The following is a 21,326-nucleotide window of genomic DNA, read 5'->3' as shown; positions in this document are numbered from 1 at the left end:
ATTTCTCTTGGATCCTCCTGAATTGAATGTCTTGTTTGACAGAATCACTTCATGGAGTTAATGCTCCCAAAAGGGCTGGCTGCTGTGGTCTGCCTTGGGCAGTCGGCGCCCCTTTTCCTCATGGACTGCAAGTCAGTAGCATCGTCACTGTGACTATAACTTGCATGCACAAGAATCTAGTCAGCTACTGATCTTAGTCCTCTTCTCCAGCTCTTCAGTTTAGAAATATTTTCCAACCTTGGCTTCATCTGTGCTGTTTACAGTAGTACACTTCTCTTACTGTTACCAGTTATCCAGAATTCAGTCAGGTGTTTACAAAACATTATACGTGAAGCACCATCTTAGTTAGTTCTCTTCAGAGTTGCTTTCCAGGATATGATTCCTTACTTTTTAGGTATGACTTGATATATTACCTAGACTAAGATCAGGAAGAAAAGGCATTTATATGTGTTTTTGAAGTGTATTTTGTTTAAATGATCCTTTGCCTCTGAGTAGTCCAGACAGTGTGTGCAGACGATGTGCAGTTAGGACTGAGCACAAGAGCTGGCAGGCAGCTGAGCTTGGTTTTCTGCCACAAGTCACATGTCTGGGACCTGGAGTCTGAAGCCAAAGGCTTTGTCAGGTGGTGAGGACTCTGTGTCAACTGAATACAGCAGTCACTCGAATTGGCTAACACCGTAATGCTGGAAGCAGCAATGTTAACTGTTGGGTTGGAGGGGTGAAGTGGCTTGGTTTTTTATTTAAACTCAACAGTAGTCTTTAAACTACCAGTGTTGTTGCTGCTCTAGGCAAAGCTTTTGGATGTGCTTAAAATATGAAAAGTAGTTACAGAAATGAATTTACAGTGACTGTTACTTCCTGTGTATCTTTGTAGACTGGCAAGCTGCAAAAGAGCTGAGTCACTTCATTTGTGTTGAAGGGCTTTGCACCAGCAGGAGCTTCCTGCTGTGGCTGTATGAGAGTTGTGCATTCTTACGGATGTGAAGGACAGGGAAGAGACTGAGGCGTAAGCATTGGCGTATGGAGTTGTGCTGATACAGTGCTGTACATCTTCCTAGCCTTTCTTGACATCTTGTCACTATGATTGCAGTGTTTTGAAAATGGTTAGTTCTGAACTTAACAGCTACCTATTAGCTTATGCTAGGCATTATTTTCTAGTTTGAAAGAATGAAAACTGTTACAAATGTTTTTTTTTCTGTATTAAAGGAAACACTGCTTTTTGTTTGTTCCGTTGCAGATAGACATTCTGAACAGAGTTACTTTTTTTAATTTGAAGATGCAGCTGCAATTTATTTATTTGCTGTGGTAATTTCTTTTTTTCTGCCATATGTTAATTCTTTTAGTTCATGTACGACATTAAGAAATGCTGCTTTTCTGAAAGAGTGGTCGGGCACTGGAATAGGCTGCCCAGGGAGGTGGTGGAGTCTCTGACCCTGGAGGTGTTCAAGGAACGTTTAGATGTTGTGTTGAGGGATGTGGTTTAGTGAGAACTATTGGTGATTGGTGGACAGTTGGACTGGATGATCTTAAAGGTCTTTTCCAACCTTGGTGATTCTATGGTTCTGTTCTGCCTATATAAAAGCAGCATGGTGAAATCAATTTTGATACTGGGATACTTTAAGATTAGAAATGATGTGTTTGCCTTTTTTTTTTTTTCCCCTCACTAGGAGTTGAGGCCTGCGATAATGAAAGGTTTGTGTTCTTTTCTCTTAGATCTGCAAAACATCATCAGTTGGAACCAATAGTTAGTTTTGTCAATTGCTGTCCTGTCCTGTTGGTCCATTTAGTGCAATAATTATGCCCTCGACTTCTCTCCTGCTGAGCATTCAGCAGTCTTACTATTCTTCAAGCGCTTTCTAGAGGTGAATCCAACACGTGGCCACTGTGATACAGATGCTCCTGAATGCCTTGCTTTGCTACCTATCAGAGGACACTTCTGTTCTGAGCATGGTCTTAGGCTGAACAGCACTAGGGTCTACGTAATTGATGTATGTAATGTTCAGTAGCAAATATTTAACAGGTTTCTTTCTTCTGTACTAGCGTGCCTAAGGAAGCCAGGATCCTTAAGGAAGTAAGGATTTATCTTAGACTTAAAGTTTAACATAGATGGCTTGTCTTGCTCCCTGGTGGGTTCAGTGTATTTTCCTACCTGATTCTGCATTAAACAAACAAACAAACAAAAACCCCCTAATGCTGATCATTAGAAAACTCTCTTCTCAGGTCCTGGTTTCTAGACTTGCTTCCAGATGGGCAGTGCTGGTTGTTGTGCTGGCTTTGCTTACACTTCAGTAACAATGTGTCTGTCTGTACTCAAGGTCTGATTGAGGGAAAACTCAGAGACTGCTCTTGGAACCTGTTAGGACACTTTGATGCATAGAGACCATCCGCTAGGTCTTGGGGTTCAAGTGCCAGTAACAAGAAATTCACAGAGCTGCAGAATGGAAGGGCGCTGTTCATTTGTATGGATGTGACAGGGTTGCATCCCTTTTATTTCCCTACTTGCTGGTGCTCTCTTTTCCCCCTTCTAGTCCTTTCTTTGGGACCACTCACACAGGCATATTCTCACCCCTTAGGCACGTAGGGCAGATTCTCATAGTTGCAACCATTAGAAACCTACGTAATAGCTTAATGCAGATTTTGGGATTAGAGGGTGATCTCTATAAAGCTCACCAAAGTACTTAAATTTGTAACACTTATGCACACCATACCTACAGTGTAATGACTGAAGTGGTTCAAGATGTGACAACTGTAATGTTATGCTGTAGTTAATTTATCCACATGTTTGAGAGTATTGTAGCTCGAGCAGCTGGGGATGTATTCCCTGTTGTTGTTTTGGACTAACAACACTTGGATTCTGTGTCAGTGGCATCTGACTTCCCTGGGTAGCTTACTTCCCTGGATAGCAGGAACTTCAGGAGCTGCTAAGGCCTGAGTAGACTTCAGCAGGCAATAAAGAATCTGAACTCTCTGTATAGGAAGTGCATGAGCTCAGTGTGAGAAAACATTCTTGGTCCTGTGGAACACCTTATGTTTTCCCCAGAAAATAAACACAGCACTATTTTTACTATAGGATATTGAAATTTGCTTTTTTTTTGTTTGTTTGTTTGGTTTTTTTTTTCCCCTATATGAGAATGTTTTACAAGATAGTCACTCTGTTTAAAACTCTCTAGTAGTGACCTGGTTTGTCTAGGCAAGTAACAAACTTATTCTCACTGTATGGAGCTGCTGCTTGATTATCTTCCAAGCTTAGGCAAAATACCTTGGTAGTAGATGTATCTTTATTACAGAACCAAGTTCAAAGCAGGCTGAGTTCTTTTGCAACCTTCAGTAAGACTAGTAGTACTTGGCACGTAGGTTGTATATCCTCCGCTTGTTCTGAATATTATTGCTCTGAGTAAAGCAAAGCAGGACATCTTCCTTATCTTGTCATTTGGCATGCATGTGCAGAGTGGCAGTTTAGGTAGCAACTGTGGGCCTAATGAGAGCAGTGCAGTTCATTCTTTTGATTTCTCTTGGAGAAACTGGAATAAAATAACCTCCTGTAGAGCCTTTCTCTTAAAAGCAGAAGATGGTGGTGATGGCACTACATGCGTAGTAATGTGCTTTAAAAATATGTGGGGAACTAGAATATGGAAATGCAACGCAAAGATGTGATACATTAAAGAAATCACAGTTCTCAAAACTGCTTAGATATTGAGATAAGATTGAGTAATGTGGGGTGATGAGTTTGCATTCTTGTCTGTATCTGTCCTGTTGTTCAACTAGATGTTAGGTTTTCAAGGATGGATGGAGTCTGTTCACTCTGTTCTTTGCTTAGTGCAGTGAAATACTGATCTGTGATGAGAGCCCTCATGCTATAACATGACAGATATTAATACCTTGCATGTCACAGGCAATAAATTAGGAGGAGGCGCTAAGCAGATTGTTAGGAACTTTTCTGGATAGGCGCAGATAGTGTAGTCTGCATGTAATCTAACACGTCTGTAATCTGTAACATGCTTAATGTCACAAGACTGTAATAAGTTCAGGAGGAAGAAGGCAACATCTAGAACTTACAGAGTATGTGTACATGTGTTCGCATTCCTGCTGGCTTGCTTATGTGATGTCAGTGAAATCACATTGGAAGTGAATGGGCTCTAAGTTCCTTTCCAACCCAAACAATTCTGCTATACCTTATGTTAATGTATCCAACACGTAAACTATGTTATTCTAAGTGTTAAATGTGAGATTTATGTTTATCAAGGCTTCACTTATTCACATCACTAAGGATCACTGGGCTTTGGATTTGTCACACATGAGTATTTAATCACTTCGTGTAGCATGGTTGGATCTTCAAGGAAAAGATCAGCATATTGCTCTCCCAGAATTTGGTGCTCTTGTGTGTAAATCACTCACTGTACATACTGGGTGGTGTACTGAGTGACCTCTGGATTGGTGTACAGAATGATTAGTCAATGAGTATTTCACCTGATTTCTAGGCCAGATATGTGCTGTCATTTTTGCTCTCTCTGGATTTAGACAAGTTTTAGGATTCCTTTTCCAGACCAATATATTAAAAAAAAAAAAGTTGCAGTATTTGTTCTTTTCCTCCATCTTGGAATGAGGTATCCAGTTATTATGGCTAGTATTGCAGTATGTCACCCCGTCAGTTGATTTCCCCATCATCACCTTTGAAGTATTTTGTTTCTGTAGTTGAACAATCATTATATTAGGTCATTTATTGCTAAGTGGTTATATGATGTTGGAAAACAATTTGTCTTAAAGTATAGCTCTAGTGGGGGTTGGGGGAGAAGAGGAAGAAGGTGAGAAAGGATAAGAGAGGAAGTGGGAATGTTAAGAACATGAAGAAGGGCCAGTCAAAGCATTACATTATATAGCGTACCTGACATCTGTAGTCCTTATTATTGAATGTAATATTTCATGGTTGATCAGCTATCTGTCATTATGAACCCCGAAGCTCTGTTGAGGAAAAAATAAATTGATTGGTGAAACGAGATTAAATTCCAAAAATGACTTTCCGAGATGATACATTTTTCCTAACGTATGCAAAATTTCAACCAGTATTTTTATTCTTCTGGGTTTCTCCCCTCTATTGTGGCATCTTTTTAGGCTGCTGGTTTGAATTTTGGGGTGTCTATGAGATACCTGCAATTTAGTTGAGTGCTTTGGACCAGCTGTAAACTTACGTAGCAACTCACAGTAGCATGAAAAGCATCAGTCATTTAATGTGAAGATGTATGTAATCCCTTAATGCAGAGGAACTTGCACAGTGTACTAATTAATCTTTTTTTTTTCCTTCAGATGTCCTCCTCGAACTTTTTTACCAGCACTGTGCAAAATTTTTCTTGATGAAAGTGCACCAGACAATGTATTAGAAGTAACAGCTCGTGCCATCACGTATTATCTGGACGTATCAGCAGAATGTACCCGTAGGATTGTTGGAGTTGATGGAGCTATCAAGGCACTTTGTAATCGTTTAGTAGTTGTTGAGCTTAACAACAGAACCAGCAGAGATTTGGCTGAGCAGTGCGTGAAGGTATGTTTTCAGTAGTCTTGTTTAAGAGTGATCTGGAACGCTTGCTATTCCAAAAGAGTTTGCTTGTATTCAAATCCTGTATATCATCACAAAAAAAAAATGAAGCAAAGACACGTTAACAGTATGTTAAAGTTTACATGCCAGCTGTGCTTTTTAGCTTTATTGTCAGTCTGAAAAAGAAATACATCTGTCCACACAAAAAGAACTCAAAAAAAAAAATACTAGAATAAAGTTTTCCTGTCTGCCTAAAATGATTAGCATGCTGAGGGCTAATTGTAGACACAAAAAAATGAAATAATGCAGATAATTTACCTGCTGTTTAAAAAAAAAAATTAAATTGTTTGCTGTCTGTTCCACAACATGGGGCTCCAGTGCAGCCTTGCGAAGTTTTCGGAAGAATTTACAAGACCCTCAAAGTCTTTTCCATGTAGCGTAACCTGTTTTGTGATAGCACATAGGCAGTAGTAATAAAGGACTAAAACTAAGACTTTACACATACTTTTCCTATTTATGCTATTCCGGGCTACTTGAAAGAGTATCACTGAAGTAACAGCATTTGTGGAAGTTTCAGAGCTCTCAGCTGTGTGTTACCCAAAACTTAATCTCTCAGAAAAAGATGCTCTTACTTAGCCTTTCTTGTGAATACCTCTTAAAGAAAAAGAAAAAAGAAAAAACCTACTGTAGGGGGGATTTTCTTGTATTTGGTCCTGTATCTTAAAAGAAAACTGTTAGTGTACCAGAGGTTTTGACTCCTTATGGGTTTTGAAGAAAAGGTTTTTTTATGTTGTTTTGCCTGCTTAAGTTCTATAGGTGTATATACACAGCTAACTGTATTTTTATGTACTATAATTATATTTCATTTCATTGTAGGTGTTAGAATTAATCTGTACCCGTGAGTCAGGAGCTGTGTTTGAAGCTGGAGGGTTGAATTGTGTCCTGACATTTATTCGTGACAGCGGACACCTTGTTCATAAAGATACTTTACATTCTGCTATGGCTGTAGTATCCAGGCTGTGTGGCAAAATGGAACCTCAGGATTCTTCATTAGAGATCTGTGTGGAATCACTGTCTAGTTTATTAAAACATGAGGACCATCAGGTAATGTAACTGTTGGCTCAATAAATTGTGAATTTAACATCCATTATGTTTAATAAATGAATGGCTTTGTATTTTTATACAGTCTTCATAACGAGGTGTTTACATAGTAGTGGTTATATTTGGATATTGTGGTAGTTTTCTTTTACAGTTGTGATGACAAGAGAATATAAATACTGCTTAGTGTTAAACTGCAAGTGCTATTGTGTCAGTATGATCTAATCCTGCCTCTGACAATTTAGTTAGAAATGTCCTGGTGACTTTTTCTTGGAAATAGCATCTGAAGTAGTTGTTGTTCTATATCTGTGCTTCTGTCAGTATTATACTGAGTATAAATAAAAGGTGAAAGTTTAGTTTGTTTTTCTGCTGCCAGACTAAGGGAAACAACAAAAACATCCACAATACATGTTAAAATATTGTACTGGAAGCCACTTAAATAGTACTACTGTAGACCCAACAGCACTTTTTTACAACATTTTTATAAACTTGAGGTGATGTAAAATCCAGGAAATCCTTTAATTTTCCCACTAGTAGCATCCTTTTGTGTATGTCACACTCATGCTTTGCAATAGCTATTTAGTCAAATCTTTGCTGCATAGTAACTTCCTATGTCATTTTCTTTTTTGTCTTCTTGGTCACTTTGTGACCAAGTGTGGGTAGCCAGTAACTAATTTCACTTGATTAGAAGAGTTCAGACCAGATGAATGGGGCCCCAGGAGCAGCTTATGTATGTTTGCTTTTTTAACCTTTCTACTTCACTCAAGATTTGTGAGAAATAGTATGAATATCTTCCACAGTACAATTGCTTTGTTAACTGACGTCCGTTGTGCAGGACCAAATCAGTTGAACCTTGCTTGTGTGTTTCTGACAGAACAGTTCTGGTGAAATTGGTAAATTAAGTTTACATGATGATTTATGGAAAGACTGATGGAATTGTTTATACCTCTTGCTGTCAAAGAATGGCAGCAAAATGTCAGAGAACGTGTCTAGTCACCATTGTAAGATAAAGAAAAAAATCTCTTGTAAAAGGGTACTGATAAATCAGAATGTTTGGCATGCAGGGACCATGCCAGCAAGTGCTGTATTTAGTCATGAGAATGTTTGTTTTTCAAGTCCTTGTAAACGTAGTGAAGATTCATGATTTTTAACTTAACGTAGCCTGGCTAAATAGCTAATAATTCCATAATCTTACTCTGTGTATTGATGAGCTGCTGTCTTTAAGGCCTCTATACGTGATAATCATTTTGAAAATGGGCTGCACTAGAAATTGATGTCACTTCTGGGACTAAGAATTGTATTAAGTTAGAGTTTGACGATGAACAGATACTGAACTTCTTTGTTTTTATTCTTTTTGGTTTTTTGTTGTTGTTTTTTTTTGGGGGGGGAAGGGGTTGTTTGTTTTTTGTTTTTTAAATAAAATTGAGAGTGCCCGGTTTGCTACCTTATGTTTAGGAAGGCAAACATGCCAAAAGCAGCTCACATTGATGTGCCTATGCAAAGTCCGTGATATGATGAGTAGAGGCATTTCTAGTGTAATGTGCAATATAGATGAGTAACCCCCCACTCTGTTTTTAACACAAGCACGAAAAGAAGTTGGATCCTTTTCCTGGGCAGTTGGCCAGAAGTATTTTTTGCTGGGCTGTTAAGAGGATCATCAGTAAGCCTTATTTCCACACTGTCACTGTGGATTGCATTTTTATTTTTTAAACTTTAGTGAGAAACCTGAATTTCAGGTTTTATATATATGTATATTTCCCCCCCCACCAAAAAAAAACCAAAAACTTGACATATCCCTGTCAGATGGACAGGGGGTTATCTAAATGTTGTAAACCACTTCTGCCAATTAGTCCTTTTTGTACGCTTGGGACAATTATGAAGTTTATTTTACTACAGAGAAGCATGTGGACCTTTAAATACAGCTTTATCTATCACATACTTAGCAAATTTAATACTTTAGCAGTTTTGAATTGGTATCTCAGCTAATGGCTTGTTGCATAGCATTTCTATTAAAAGAAAGCAGCAGTTTAATATAACATAGCATTAGTGTTACAAAATTATAACATATTTGAACTTTATATATTTATAGAATACTTTATTTTTAGAATTGTCCTTGTACCTTGAAAGAACAAATATGAAATTCAGTAATTGTCTACAAGTTGAAGTAAAAACTCTGTGCACTCTTATTTTATTTTTTATTTTTTCCCTTTTGCAGCTTAATTAGAAAATCACTTCAACAGTTTCTAATATCAAAACAACCAAAATGCTTTGCACTCAGTGCCTAAATACCAAACTGCAGGTTGATGGGTTTTTTTTGAACTATGTTATCAGAGTAGACAATTACTATTTGAGATTATAAGCAGTTGTGTCTCCTGTAAGAGCAACATATATAACTACGTGGGGGCTTAAAAACTTTTAAATGTATTTAATAACCAAATTTTCTAACTAAATGTTGCTGTATATTCATTCTGTCTTTGTGTATATAGTTAAGGAGATACAATACCTAATTTTACGCTATTTCCTTGTATCATTATAATCTCTTATAATGTTCTCTTGAAAGGGGTAAGAAAACAACAGTACAGTCCTTTAGTGAGTGTTTCAAACCATTGTTGTGTTCCAACTTTGAACCGTCTCCACTCATTAAATGTGGAGGGAGCTTGGGGAAATGAGCTTTTTTTTTCTTTTTTCTGGGAATATCCTTTTAGCACCTTAAGTGACAGATTATTCATCTTTTCACTTACACTTCTTTCTTAGGTTTCGGATGGAGCTCTGCGATGTTTTGCTTCATTAGCTGACAGATTCACACGTCGTGGAGTTGACCCAGCTCCATTAGCTAAGCATGGATTAACTGAGGAGTTGTTATCTCGCATGGCAGCTGCTGGTGGCACAGCATCAGGACCATCTTCAGCTTGCAAACCTGGCCGAACTAGCACTGGAGCACCATCTACAGCTGCAGACTCTAAATTAAGTAATCAGGTGTCAACTATTGTAAGCCTGTTGTCAACCCTGTGTAGAGGCTCTCCAGTAGTAACACATGTAAGAAATCATTTTACACTACAGTTTCTTATTCTCTTGGGGCATTTTCCTGTATATACTTCAGTATATGCGAGACTTGTGTTGCTGTTTTATATATACTTTTATAGGCTATGAAAAATATATATATGTATGTATACATAGGTTACTTATCAAGAGGAGGAAAAAGAACTGAAACATTTCATATGGAAATGAAACCCAATTTTGATAGTATTTTCTAAAGCCCTGTATATTTTTTATTGTTCAGACTTTTAATTATTTCCAGGATCTCCTAAGATCTGAACTTCCAGATTCTATAGAAAGTGCGTTGCAGGGTGATGAGAGATGTGTACTGGATACCATGCGGTTAGTAGATCTTCTTTTGGTGCTACTGTTCGAAGGGAGAAAAGCCCTGCCAAAATCCAGTGCTGGATCTACAGGCAGAATTCCAGGATTGCGGAGACTGGATAGTTCTGGTGAACGTTCTCATCGGCAGCTGATAGACTGCATCCGCAGTAAGGATACCGATGCATTAATAGATGCTATTGACACGGGAGGTAAGCAAGAATAGTCTGAAAAGGAAATGAGATATTTTATTTCTCCTTCTGTTTTTATAGCGTATGATGTTGTAATACTTAGGCGGTACCTTGAAATTTTATATACGAGTTGATTATGTTAAATGCACAACATTTCCTGTTAGTAATAATTCCTGTGCTACTTTTTCCCTTTTTTTCTGGATTACTGTCAACAGTATAAATGCTGTTATTGAAGATGTTCAATTTTTTTCAGACCTAACATTTGCTTAAGGAAGACTGCTGGAGCTTAATCTTTTAATACTTTATGTTTCAATTATTGTTAATTGTGTCTTTCAGCTTTTGAAGTGAATTTTATGGATGACGTAGGACAAACTCTTTTAAACTGGGCCTCAGCTTTTGGAACTCAGGAAATGGTAAATAGATTTAAGGGAATCTTAAAAGTTTAGGTTGTTTTTGTAAAGCAAGACAAGAAAAAACTTGTTTGTTTTTTCTTGTTTTATAGGTAGAATTTCTCTGTGAAAGGGGTGCTGATGTTAACAGAGGGCAGAGGTCATCCTCATTACATTATGCAGCATGTTTTGGAAGACCTCAGGTAGCAAAGGTAAGATTTAAACTGACGCTGTTAGGAAGACATATATACTGAATTTTTGCTTTGTTCTATATAGAAGTTCTTTGATGCAGTATGTTTAATGTGTGTACTGTCAAATATTTGCTTGTTCTTTACCATGTTTATTGCAATACAAAGTTTTGGTTACAGTAAGTCAGTAATATGAATAAAAGTAGTTTTTTATCAGTCTTACAGACATAATAAGCAAATTGTATTCTAACTTTGCGTGCAAGCTTGGAAAAAAAAGTTGGAAGAGTGTGTGCAAAAATGTATTTATATCTTTGGAAGAAGGGATCTCAATATAATTTAATTTTTGATAATACATATATTCTCAGACTCTCTTAAGGCATGGTGCAAACCCTGATTTAAGAGATGAAGATGGGAAAACTCCTCTAGACAAAGCTCGTGAAAGAGGTCACAGTGAAGTAGTAGCTATTCTACAGTCTCCAGGTGAGTGCAGATTTTAATTCCTTACCCTTTTAGTTCATTAGAATTTTTACTCAATATTAAAAAAAAAAAAAAAAAAATCATGAGAAAATCGTGTTTTGTGACCAGCCTTGCAAATTACATGTAAAAATTTTAACGTTTTACGTGTTCTTGAGAGATGAAGAACAGAAGAAACTCAGTGGACATAAGCAATGCCAGTGGTACTGGTCTTCAGCTGCTGAATGGGCGTAGACTGGTATTTTACTGTGTGTTTAGGGCGTGTCAGTCTTGGTAGCTTCTCTGGCATCCTTTCTACGTGTAAACTGCACTTTACCTGATTGTGAGGCTCTTGTAGCACTTTAGTCATAGATAGTTGTTTGTATTTATTTTAAGTAGTTTGAGATACTCTAATGAGTGGTCTTTGGTAGTACTTTATCTCATAACTTTCTTTATGAAGTCTTCAGATATAAATTTTACTTTTTGGAAACATGTATTTAGAAACTGTTCAGACATCCAGATGTTAATAAAGAAAACTTTTTTACTTTTATGTGAAGGGTGTTTTTGTTTGCTTATTTTCCAGGGGATTGGATGTGTCCTGTTAACAAAGGAGATGAGAAGAAAAAGAAAGATGCAAACAAGGATGAGGAAGAATGTAATGAACCCAAAGGAGATCCAGAAATGGCACCTATATACTTGAAAAGATTATTGCCTGTATTTGCACAAACATTTCAACAAACTATGTTGCCTTCAATAAGGTAATAGGCATGATTATCAATTTCCCTGCATATTTTTTCATTTTTTAATAGTCTCTGATAAAGATGCGAAGGTGGATTAAATTTTTGTTTTTGTAGTAAAAAAAAATTATCACAGCTGAAAGGTGGAGTAATGCAAGTGATGTTTTAACATGTTTTTGTTCAAATAGAAGTGATAGTTAGGAAAGTGTTGAGAGTCTTATTTTTACTTAGTATTTTAAATAGCTTTCTTTCTTCCTTGCTGGGGAAGTGGTGTCTTGAAAGGAATATGATTAGTCAAAGTGGGAGAGAGAAAGGCACACTCTGGACTACAGGGAGCATTGTGACAGAATACTGTGTTCTTATAGTAACTTGCACTATGGATGCTCTATTTGGTTATAGCTGCTTTAATGGAAGTACTCTTTTAGGAGAGGAAAACTAATAAAGTGGTACGTACACAGGGGAACTCAGACTGGAAAAAGTTACTGTAGAAGGCTTCTTCACAACTTAAGTGTTTATCAGCTGGGAAAGATGCTTGTTACTGAGAGAATTAAAGCAATCTAATTTGATACTTAAAAAGCAATACTGTGGGTAGCATACTGTGTGATAAATTGTGTCTGACCATAACCTGTCAGCCTTTAAAACATAGTATTTATACTATGTTTTAGTATAAACATAGTATATGCTTAATCTCTTTCTTCTGATCCCAGTGTATAGGTACTTCTAGGGACAAAGTGCTTTGGGGCAGCTTAAATTAGGCCATTTTAAATAAAGGGAAAAAGAAGCTACGTTAAGCATCTCTGCGTAATTAACTGCTGTTGAAGACTGTAGCTTTCCATATTTTAAAGTTTTCTTTTTGAATGTGGATAATCATCTGTTTAAAAGTGTTTAAAAGAATAAAAATTCATCTTTAACAATACACAAGTAGTTGGCTTCTGAATTTATTTTGCTTTTTAACATGGAAAGTGGAATGCTCTGATAGTAATTTTAGATTTCAGAACTCTGGGGATCTAACCAAAATGCTGAAAGCGTGTGACAGGCTGAAGACTGAAATAGATACCTAAGTGTCAGATGGCGTATGCAAAAATGAATTGCCATTACTAAGAATGGTTAAAGGCAGAATGTGGAATTGATTTGACAAGAGAAGGGTGGAAAACGCTGAAGTATGTTAGGATGTCATAGTATTGTAGAATCAAGAAGATCAGTAGGTGGATTATTCTTGGAGTTAATCTGGGACTTAACGATCTGTTCCAGAACTAGAACTCATTTCAAAAAACTGTTTCTGTAAACTTGCATAAATGTAGTGCAAAAGCAATTTTATCTTGAACGTTTTTGTTGCCTTGAATACTGCTTCCTTTGTCTTTGTAAGAAATCTTTTTCCTGTGATCTGTTTTAAAGGAAAGCAAGTCTTGCTCTCATTAGAAAAATGATACATTTTTGTTCTGAGGCACTGCTGAAGGAGGTTTGTGACTCTGATGCTGGCCACAATCTGCCCACAATACTGGTTGAGATAACAGCTACAGTTCTTGATCAAGAGGTAGGGATTACGCTCATAGATTACGCTCATAATCATACGTATTAATACGTAAAAATACGTAATCATAAGATTACGCTCATCAATTCCACATACTTACTAATAGTGAATGTTAAAGTGTTCATATCATAGCGTTCATCTATAACTGGGTATGAAGTTCATCATGTCAAGATATTAAGTAAAGAGATCTCACTTATTGTTTCCTTTCCATTTCAATTTATTACAGGATGATGATGATGGCCATTTGCTAGCCTTGCAAATCATAAGGGATTTGGTGGATAAAGGTGGTGATCTTTTTCTAGACCAACTGGCTAGACTTGGTGTAATCAGTAAAGTGTCAACTTTGGCAGGACCTTCATCTGATGATGAGAATGAAGAGGAGTCTAAACCTGAGAAAGTAAGTACGGAAATGCTATATTTATTTGTTCCTATAAAACCAGCACTTCTAATACAATTTTCAGTACTAAGAAAATGTCCAGTGGAAGGACTGGACTTAGGAATAGGTCACTAAATTAATTCTTATTGTATGCCAGTTTTTGAATTTTGTTGTTGTTGTTGCTATCGTTTTATAATTTAGTTTGCTCTTAGCATATTGTTGTCTACTGAGTATTCATTTTTGTACATACTTAGTTACGATAAGTGGACACTGTGCATCTCTTTCAGTGTGCGTGTATCAAATGACTGTAGATGGTTTTAAATCTTTGTATGGAATATATTAAAAACATGAAAATAATTTTCTACATGATGAATTGCTTAAATGCATGTAGAAGTTGTTTGCTGATTTCCTATAGTCATTTACAGGCAGCTCAGATACTTGTATTAATTAATTAAGATTTAATTAAGATTTGTAGTTATGCCTTACGTTTTGTTGCCATCTGCACATGTTTCTAGACAACTGGTTCTAGGTGGCCCTGCTTATAAGCAAGGAGTTTGGGCAAGATGTCTGTCAGAGCTCCCTTCCTGCCTTAAGCATTTTATTCTCAGAAAATGAGTTTTGAAGAGAGGTAGATGCCTCAGTCAGTAGACTGCTGTTATTGCGTTGATCAGCACCTGAAGGGACTTTTTCAAAGTAGTTCTGTTAATGCATGCTTTCAAAGATGTATTTTATAGGCAGAATGGTTTAGTTTGCTTTATAGTTAAATCTGTTTTAAAAATCTTGTATTGTGTTTTGTTTTTCTGTCGTGTTTTTTGTTTGTGTGTTTTGTGTTTAAAAACCTTTTTCTTTTTTTTTTTTTTTTAAAGGAGGATGAACCACAGGAGGATGCTAAAGAGCTGCAGCAGGGTAAACCATATCACTGGAGAGACTGGTCAATCATCAGGGGAAGGGACTGCCTGTACATCTGGAGTGATGCTGCAGCCCTGGAACTATCTAATGGTAGTAATGGATGGTTCAGGTTTATCTTGGATGGAAAACTGGCCACAATGTACTCCAGCGGAAGCCCAGAGGGAGGATCTGATAGTTCAGGTAGTTTTTCCTCAGTTCAAATCTAAGTTTTGAGATTGTTCTATTTGTTTATATAATTTGATTGGAGTTATTTTGTTTTGCAGGAATTGGCTTACTAAATAGTAAAGGATGTAAACAGGTGGAAGGTGGTCAGTTAATTGTGATGCTTTTCATGAGATAGCATGTGACCATAACGTGACTTCCTTGTTGAATTGTGTAAAGTAAAAATCTTGCCAGTGAAAGTGTATTAACTTTGTTTTGTTTTGTTTCTTCTCCATGCATACTTAATTTTTCACCCCAGTTATTAAAAGCACTTTGTAGTGGCTGTCCCAGGAAAAGCAGGTTGAAATGGCAGTCTGTTGTTTGCTTCTAGCTAGCAGAATGAAATTGCATGTGTTTGGAGATAAAGTAAAGGAAAGTTTCTCACCAAGACTGGGAAACAAAATGTCTTAATTGTTTGTTGGAGAGATGATAAGGGGACAGACCTTACACACCGTCAATGTACAGAGTTTTGGTAAATTTTCTGTACAGAACACACAACTTGTTTTGGATGTAAAAACAACCCTTATTTTTTGTTTCATTTTTTTTTGCAGCAGTTCATACATTTATGAATCAACAGATGTAAAATACTTTATGGTATTAAGTTTTCAGCAAGCTGTAGAGTGAAATAACAGAATGTGTAATATTACGATTCAGGATAGAAATGAAGTGCCAATATCATTATCCCTCAGTTTTTAGATGTGAAGACAAATCGAGATAGGGTGCGTTTCTAGATTATAGCACAACTGGAAACCACTTCTGAATTTTTTTTCGACGAAGTGTATTCTCACATTCTTTAAACAAGGCAAACTCTTTCTGTGTTGATATACCGGTTTATCATACAACATAATTCTAAGAAAATCCATGAGATTCATTTCTTAATCATCATATCCCCTGGATGCCACTTCTGCTTGCTTCCTTCCAACTACTGGAATGGGATAGAATTCTACTGTTTCTATGGAAGAGTAATTGAATGGGGTGAAGATAACTTAGATTATCAATTTAAGATTATGTGACTGTTCCTATCAGTCTTTTTTTTAAATTTATTTTATTTTTAATTATTAAGTAGATCCCATGTTTTTGAACCAGATCTCTAACATGGTTATTATGGAAGAGGGGTAGCTAAACTACAGTTAAATCAGGCTTTTTTTCTTTTTTTTTCTGTTGAGCAGACATCTACTAAGGAGTGCTGACATTGCAGTGCCATTGCTTGATGTTTAACCATTAGCTAGCTGTTAAGCATGTGCAGCAGCCTCTTTCTCTTGAGATACAAAACTAGTGTTTAAGATTTAACTAAAAATCCTACAACACAGTATTGATTCAGAATAGTTTAAGTATTGAACTGTATGATATGTTCTGCTGTTCTAAATCATTGCTGATTAATCCCATGGTATACTTTTTAGTAATTTAATGACTGGCAGGAGTACAGAGGGTTGACTAATGGGACTTGTTGGTGTGTATTGCATGATGGGGGAAGTGTGGAGAAATGTGTATAATTCAGATGTTTGTGGAAAGTCTATCCTCACTCCTCTCTACCTTAGCTTAGTAATTGTTTGTTTGAATTTTTAAGAAAAAAAAATTCAATGCAAAAATTGAAATTCAATGGCAGTTCTTTAAGTGAGTTTCAAAATTTTTGTATAAACCCAAAAATTATTTCCAACTATTCATAATCATTGCACTTTCAGTGTGATGTACGATATCATTTTTTGCATATGGAAAACTGTTCATTTTTTAAAATGTATTTAGCAGCAGAAAAGATGGCAAATTTAAAAAACAGTGTAAGTCATTGCAGCTAACAGAAAACAGCAATTTCATGTATTTATGGGCTACAAATGTAATTATTTCATCAGATATTCTGGAATTATGTTAACTAACATTTCTAATGTAGCATGCAGTCTTTTAATTACTGCATCATCAAAATATAATTTAAAAATTGAGTTGTTTGAAACAGTTTCAAGCTAGATGACCTGCATATCCAAAAAGTAGGATATGAGCCTGTTTGTTTATCTGTTATCTCTATAAAAATATCTGCTTTTTGTCAGTTCTCATTTAGCGCCATTAGATTTAGTTTGTATTTCTCTCAGAAGTGGTAAATGTAGAAATTCTACAAAGGAGATAATTTAAAATTTTAATATAGCTTGTAAAAATATTTCCTTTTTTGTTGACACTGTGGCAGTTAATCTGAACAAGTAGCTGTTATTTCAGTTTTGACACATGTATCTCATCACGTTCTCTAAAGTTTTTGTGATTTTTTTTTTCCATTTTTTTATACAACTTCAATGGGTTTTTTTTCCTCCATTTGCTCTAAATGTTGTTGATTGCTCTTTTCCAGTTGGAAGATTCATTTAGTTTTCTGAAACATGAGTAGTTCACGTTGGCAATAATGAGATTTAAATTATTTTCACAAAACAAAGCTTTTCATGGATTTCTTTGATACTCGTATGAAGAGTTGTGGTCCATTTTGATGTGATTGTGGAATACGTCACTGCTGGAATACATAGTGGGAAGAATTTTAAAATACAACTTTTAATTTCAAACTTAATTTTGCATTGAATATGCTCAGTTATTTTGCTCTTGGGAAAAAAATTACTTGAGATATGTGATGGTGAGATCAATTGTTAGAAGAAACAAAAAATACTTGTTTCTTTTTAACTAGAAAGTAGGAGTGAATTCCTTGAGAAGCTGCAAAGAGCTCGAAGCCAAGTAAAGCCATCTACTGCAAGTCAGCCAATTTTATCAGCACCTGGGCCAACTAAACTTACTGTGGGAAATTGGTCACTTACTTGTTTAAAAGAAGGAGAAATTGCTATCCACAATTCAGATGGTCAGCAAGCTACAATACTGAAAGAAGATCTGCCAGGCTTTGTGTTTGAATCTAACAGAGGAACAAAGCATTCGTTTACAGCTGAAACCTCTCTGGGTAAGTATGTAGGTATGTATGATGCACAGGTAGGAGCATGTGTATACCAGGTAGTTTGTTTCTTTTACATACCTGTGGGAAATGATGACATTTCTAAAAATACATTGCAGGATCAGAATTTGTGACTGGTTGGACTGGCAAAAGAGGAAGGAAGCTAAAATCTAAACTGGAGAAGACAAAGCAGAAGGTTGGCAAACGTCTATGAGTGTTATATTTAAAATTTAATTGACTTTGTTTTATTTTTCATTATGCGTATGGAGATGCAATTTTCTCTTAGAGGTTTAAGATATTCTTTAATTTCAGCTATGCACAATTTAAGTTTGAAGGGGAAAGCTGGAAGGCCAAACTTAGATCAAAGCAGTGCTGCAGCTGCTTTTGTCCAGAGCATTTTATTCCTCTTTTAAAGGAAAGCAATTTATTTTTTTTAAATTGTAAGGAAATCCAGTTCTCCTGGTGTTGTAATCAACAAAACTATCTTTCCTGAATCTTATTTTTTTTTTAAGTTACTGGTGTATATAATGCATGGTTCATCTATTGCTTGTTCCAGTTGTTTTGAATTGATGGAAGTTGTGCAGTTAGTTGGAATGTTTTGATGATTGGTAAAGCTTAATTTCTATAAGTTTCAGTAAGATTCTGCGTATTTCTTTATGCTTGCCTGTGTAATTATCCTTTCATGGCCTTTTCATCTTATGATGTATGTTGTATGATATATTTCTGTTTCTGGGATCTCAAATAATAAAGTGGTCTCATTCACATTGTGAAAATCCTTTTGTAGGTACGCACTATGGCAAGAGATTTATATGATGATCATTTTAAAGCTGTTGAAAGCATGCCTCGAGGAGTAGTTGTAACACTGAGGAACATAGCAACACAGTTAGAGTCTGCGTGGGAACTTCATACAAACAGACAGGTAAACATATCTCCTTTTTCTATAATGTGTGTTGTTAGTGGATTTCACATAGCAACATTTAGACTCATCTATGTAATTACGTAAAAGAAAGGCACAATGTGTCTATCTGAATTGTGTTTTTATAGTGGTATCTTCTGTGTGGGGTGGGGTTTTTCGGTGAGGTTTTTTACTTAGTGCACATAGTCATGTGCGTTACTGGGATATTATTTTTAAATGATGCAGGTGAAAAAACTGTTCCTTTGTTTCACCATAATTGTCTTTTTGTCTTTCAGTGTATTGAGGGAGAAAACACTTGGAGAGATTTAATGAAGACTGCTTTGGAAAATTTAATTGTGCTTTTGAAGGATGAGAATACCATTTCTCCATACGAAATGTGCAGTAGTGGATTAGTTCAATCATTGCTTACAGTTTTAAATAACGTGAGTTTATAGAACATAAGTCTCTGAAGAAAAGCTTTTGAAAGTATATGTAGGCGTGGACCTTAAAGATCTCTTATAAATATGTTCTTTTCTGTCTTGATGAAAATCAAGTGGACTTGCACCAGTCAGTGATGTGACCCATTAAGTATGTACTATCACTACAGATTACTTCAGTTCAAACATGCTGCTAAATGTCTTTCAGTTAACAGTGGTCACTTACAATGGCTGGTATTGTTTAGCTTTAGATATATAGATTTTTAAATAGAGAATTCAGTAAGCCTAAACAGATATTTTGCCAATATAAAGGATGAACGTATTGCACTGTATTAGACATAATACATATAATTTTTTTCTCTCTTAGAATGTTGATTTAGATATGAAACAAGACTGTAGTCAACTAGTTGAAAGAATAAATGTATTCAAAACAGCATTCAGTGAAAATGAAGATGATGAAAGGTAGGTTAAAAAAAATTAAAAAAACAAGGGTTTGTGATTAAATGATGTATGTTTAAAATAGTTTGAAGGCAAATTCAATTACTTTCCATTACAATTTGTCTTTCTGTGATTAAAAAGAGAATTGATCTTAAAAGACTGCTTTTAACACTGAGTATTGAAGTAGTAATTAAAAGAAAAACTTCTGTCTGCAAGAGTCAGCTGTGATGAATATGCATCTGTTGACAAACATAGAGGTGACGTTTTTGTTCGTTACTGTTTGCAAGTTAATATTTTTCTTACTGTGCTGTAGCCAGACTGGACACCAAAGGTGAACAATTCAAACTACACCAGTAAAAATAGCATACTGAAATATTTGTTACATCTGGATACTATTCACTGAAATATTGTGGATCTTTTTTTCTTGTATGTGTGATAACCTAGTAACTGTTTACCTTCACAGTCGACCAGCAGTTGCATTAATTCGGAAATTAATAGCAGTGTTAGAATCTATTGAACGTCTACCTCTTCACTTGTATGATACACCAGGATCTACTTATAATCTTCAGGTAAATTTACAGTGATATCATACAGTATTGTATATTGATATACAACTGGATATTTTGTAGGAATTTCAGGAAGAATTACACACATGAAAATTGTATGAAGTACACCCTTGTAAATTGGATAGAATTAACTAACTAACAAGGTTCTTGGCATTTAATTGTTCTAATACCTTCCCTAAATGTTTGGGTCTTCCTCTGCTTTCATTTACTTTCATACTGTGAAGTAAATGTGATAGTGACTTACTTTTTTTTTTGTCCTTGAATGTTCCTTTCATGTAAGAATATGTTCCCCAATGAGTATCTTCATAACTAGATTGTAATTGTATCCAAAAAGAAGGGTTTGTTGAAGACAACTACCAAACAAGTTCATTTATGATGCCTGAAGATGGGCTGTGAAAGTTTAAAGGGCTCCTGTATGCTCAGTATGGTATCATCTCAGCTGTATAGTTAGAAGCTTCAATTTGAAGGAAAAAAAAAAAAAGCATAGATTTGTTTTTTGTGTATATTCATGTATAATATGCAGAGTCATAGAGTAGGTTGGCTTGTAAAGGACTTTAGGGACCATATAATTCCAACCTCCATGCTGTGGACGAGGTCACCTTCCACTAGATAAGGTTGCTCCTGATTTTGAACACTTCCAGGGGTGGCGCATCCACAGCTTCTCTGGGCAACCTCTTCCAGTGCCTTCCTATTCTCCTTGTGGAGAATTCCTTCCTAATATCTAATTTTATACGTACTCTATTTTAGCTGAGAGCTATTACCCCTTGTCCCACCCCAGCACTCCCTGATGAAGAGTCCCTCTTGGAGCTTTCTTGTGAGCTACCTTTAGGTCCTTGGAAGCTGCTATAAGATCTCCCTGGAGCCTTCTCTAGGTTGAACAACTCCCGCTCTCTCAGCCTGTCTTCACAGGAGGGGTGCTTCAGCCCTCTGGTCATCCTCATGGCTCTCCTGTAGATTCAATCCAACAGATCCATGTCCTTTTTAAGCTTGGGTACCCCAGAGCTGAACTCTGTTCCAAGTTTTCTATTATTACTATAGGTCTTAGTCAATGTAATTTGGAAATTAAAACTGAACAGACGTAAATATGAAAATATTCACTTGATTACCTAGTTAGTTGGCTTA

General features: G+C 36.1%; 1 protein-coding gene across 9 annotated transcripts in view; it reads left to right on the top strand.

The window, feature by feature from the left end:
- HECTD1 (HECT domain E3 ubiquitin protein ligase 1) overlaps positions 1 to 21,326 on the top strand; it is a 53,605-nt gene that overhangs the window by 8,132 nt on the left and 24,147 nt on the right. For 4 of the 9 annotated variants that reach the window (XM_040702160.2, XM_040702162.2, XM_040702161.2 and 1 more), the window contains exons 3-20: positions 5,302 to 5,536; positions 6,407 to 6,634; positions 9,383 to 9,664; positions 9,909 to 10,197; positions 10,513 to 10,589; positions 10,679 to 10,777; positions 11,119 to 11,233; positions 11,790 to 11,964; positions 13,339 to 13,477; positions 13,701 to 13,871; positions 14,717 to 14,939; positions 15,023 to 15,067; positions 17,614 to 17,889; positions 17,988 to 18,064; positions 18,653 to 18,787; positions 19,060 to 19,206; positions 19,568 to 19,662; positions 20,102 to 20,207. In XM_040702160.2, the coding sequence (XP_040558094.1) occupies positions 5,302 to 5,536; positions 6,407 to 6,634; positions 9,383 to 9,664; positions 9,909 to 10,197; positions 10,513 to 10,589; positions 10,679 to 10,777; positions 11,119 to 11,233; positions 11,790 to 11,964; positions 13,339 to 13,477; positions 13,701 to 13,871; positions 14,717 to 14,939; positions 15,023 to 15,067; positions 17,614 to 17,889; positions 17,988 to 18,064; positions 18,653 to 18,787; positions 19,060 to 19,206; positions 19,568 to 19,662; positions 20,102 to 20,207 (2,914 nt within the window). The remainder of the gene's footprint in view (positions 1 to 5,301; positions 5,537 to 6,406; positions 6,635 to 9,382; positions 9,665 to 9,908; positions 10,198 to 10,512; positions 10,590 to 10,678; positions 10,778 to 11,118; positions 11,234 to 11,789; positions 11,965 to 13,338; positions 13,478 to 13,700; positions 13,872 to 14,716; positions 14,940 to 15,022; positions 15,068 to 17,613; positions 17,890 to 17,987; positions 18,065 to 18,652; positions 18,788 to 19,059; positions 19,207 to 19,567; positions 19,663 to 20,101; positions 20,208 to 21,326) is intronic. The other 5 variants (XM_040702159.2, XM_040702158.2, XM_421227.8 and 2 more) reach the window with 5 other exon arrangements.

This window comes from Gallus gallus, chromosome 5 (genome assembly GCF_016699485.2).
Source record: "Gallus gallus isolate bGalGal1 chromosome 5, bGalGal1.mat.broiler.GRCg7b, whole genome shotgun sequence".
In the NCBI taxonomy this organism is placed as follows: domain Eukaryota; kingdom Metazoa; phylum Chordata; class Aves; order Galliformes; family Phasianidae; genus Gallus; species Gallus gallus.
Note: the sequence above shows the minus strand (reverse complement) of the source record. Positions and strands in the feature narration are given on the sequence as shown.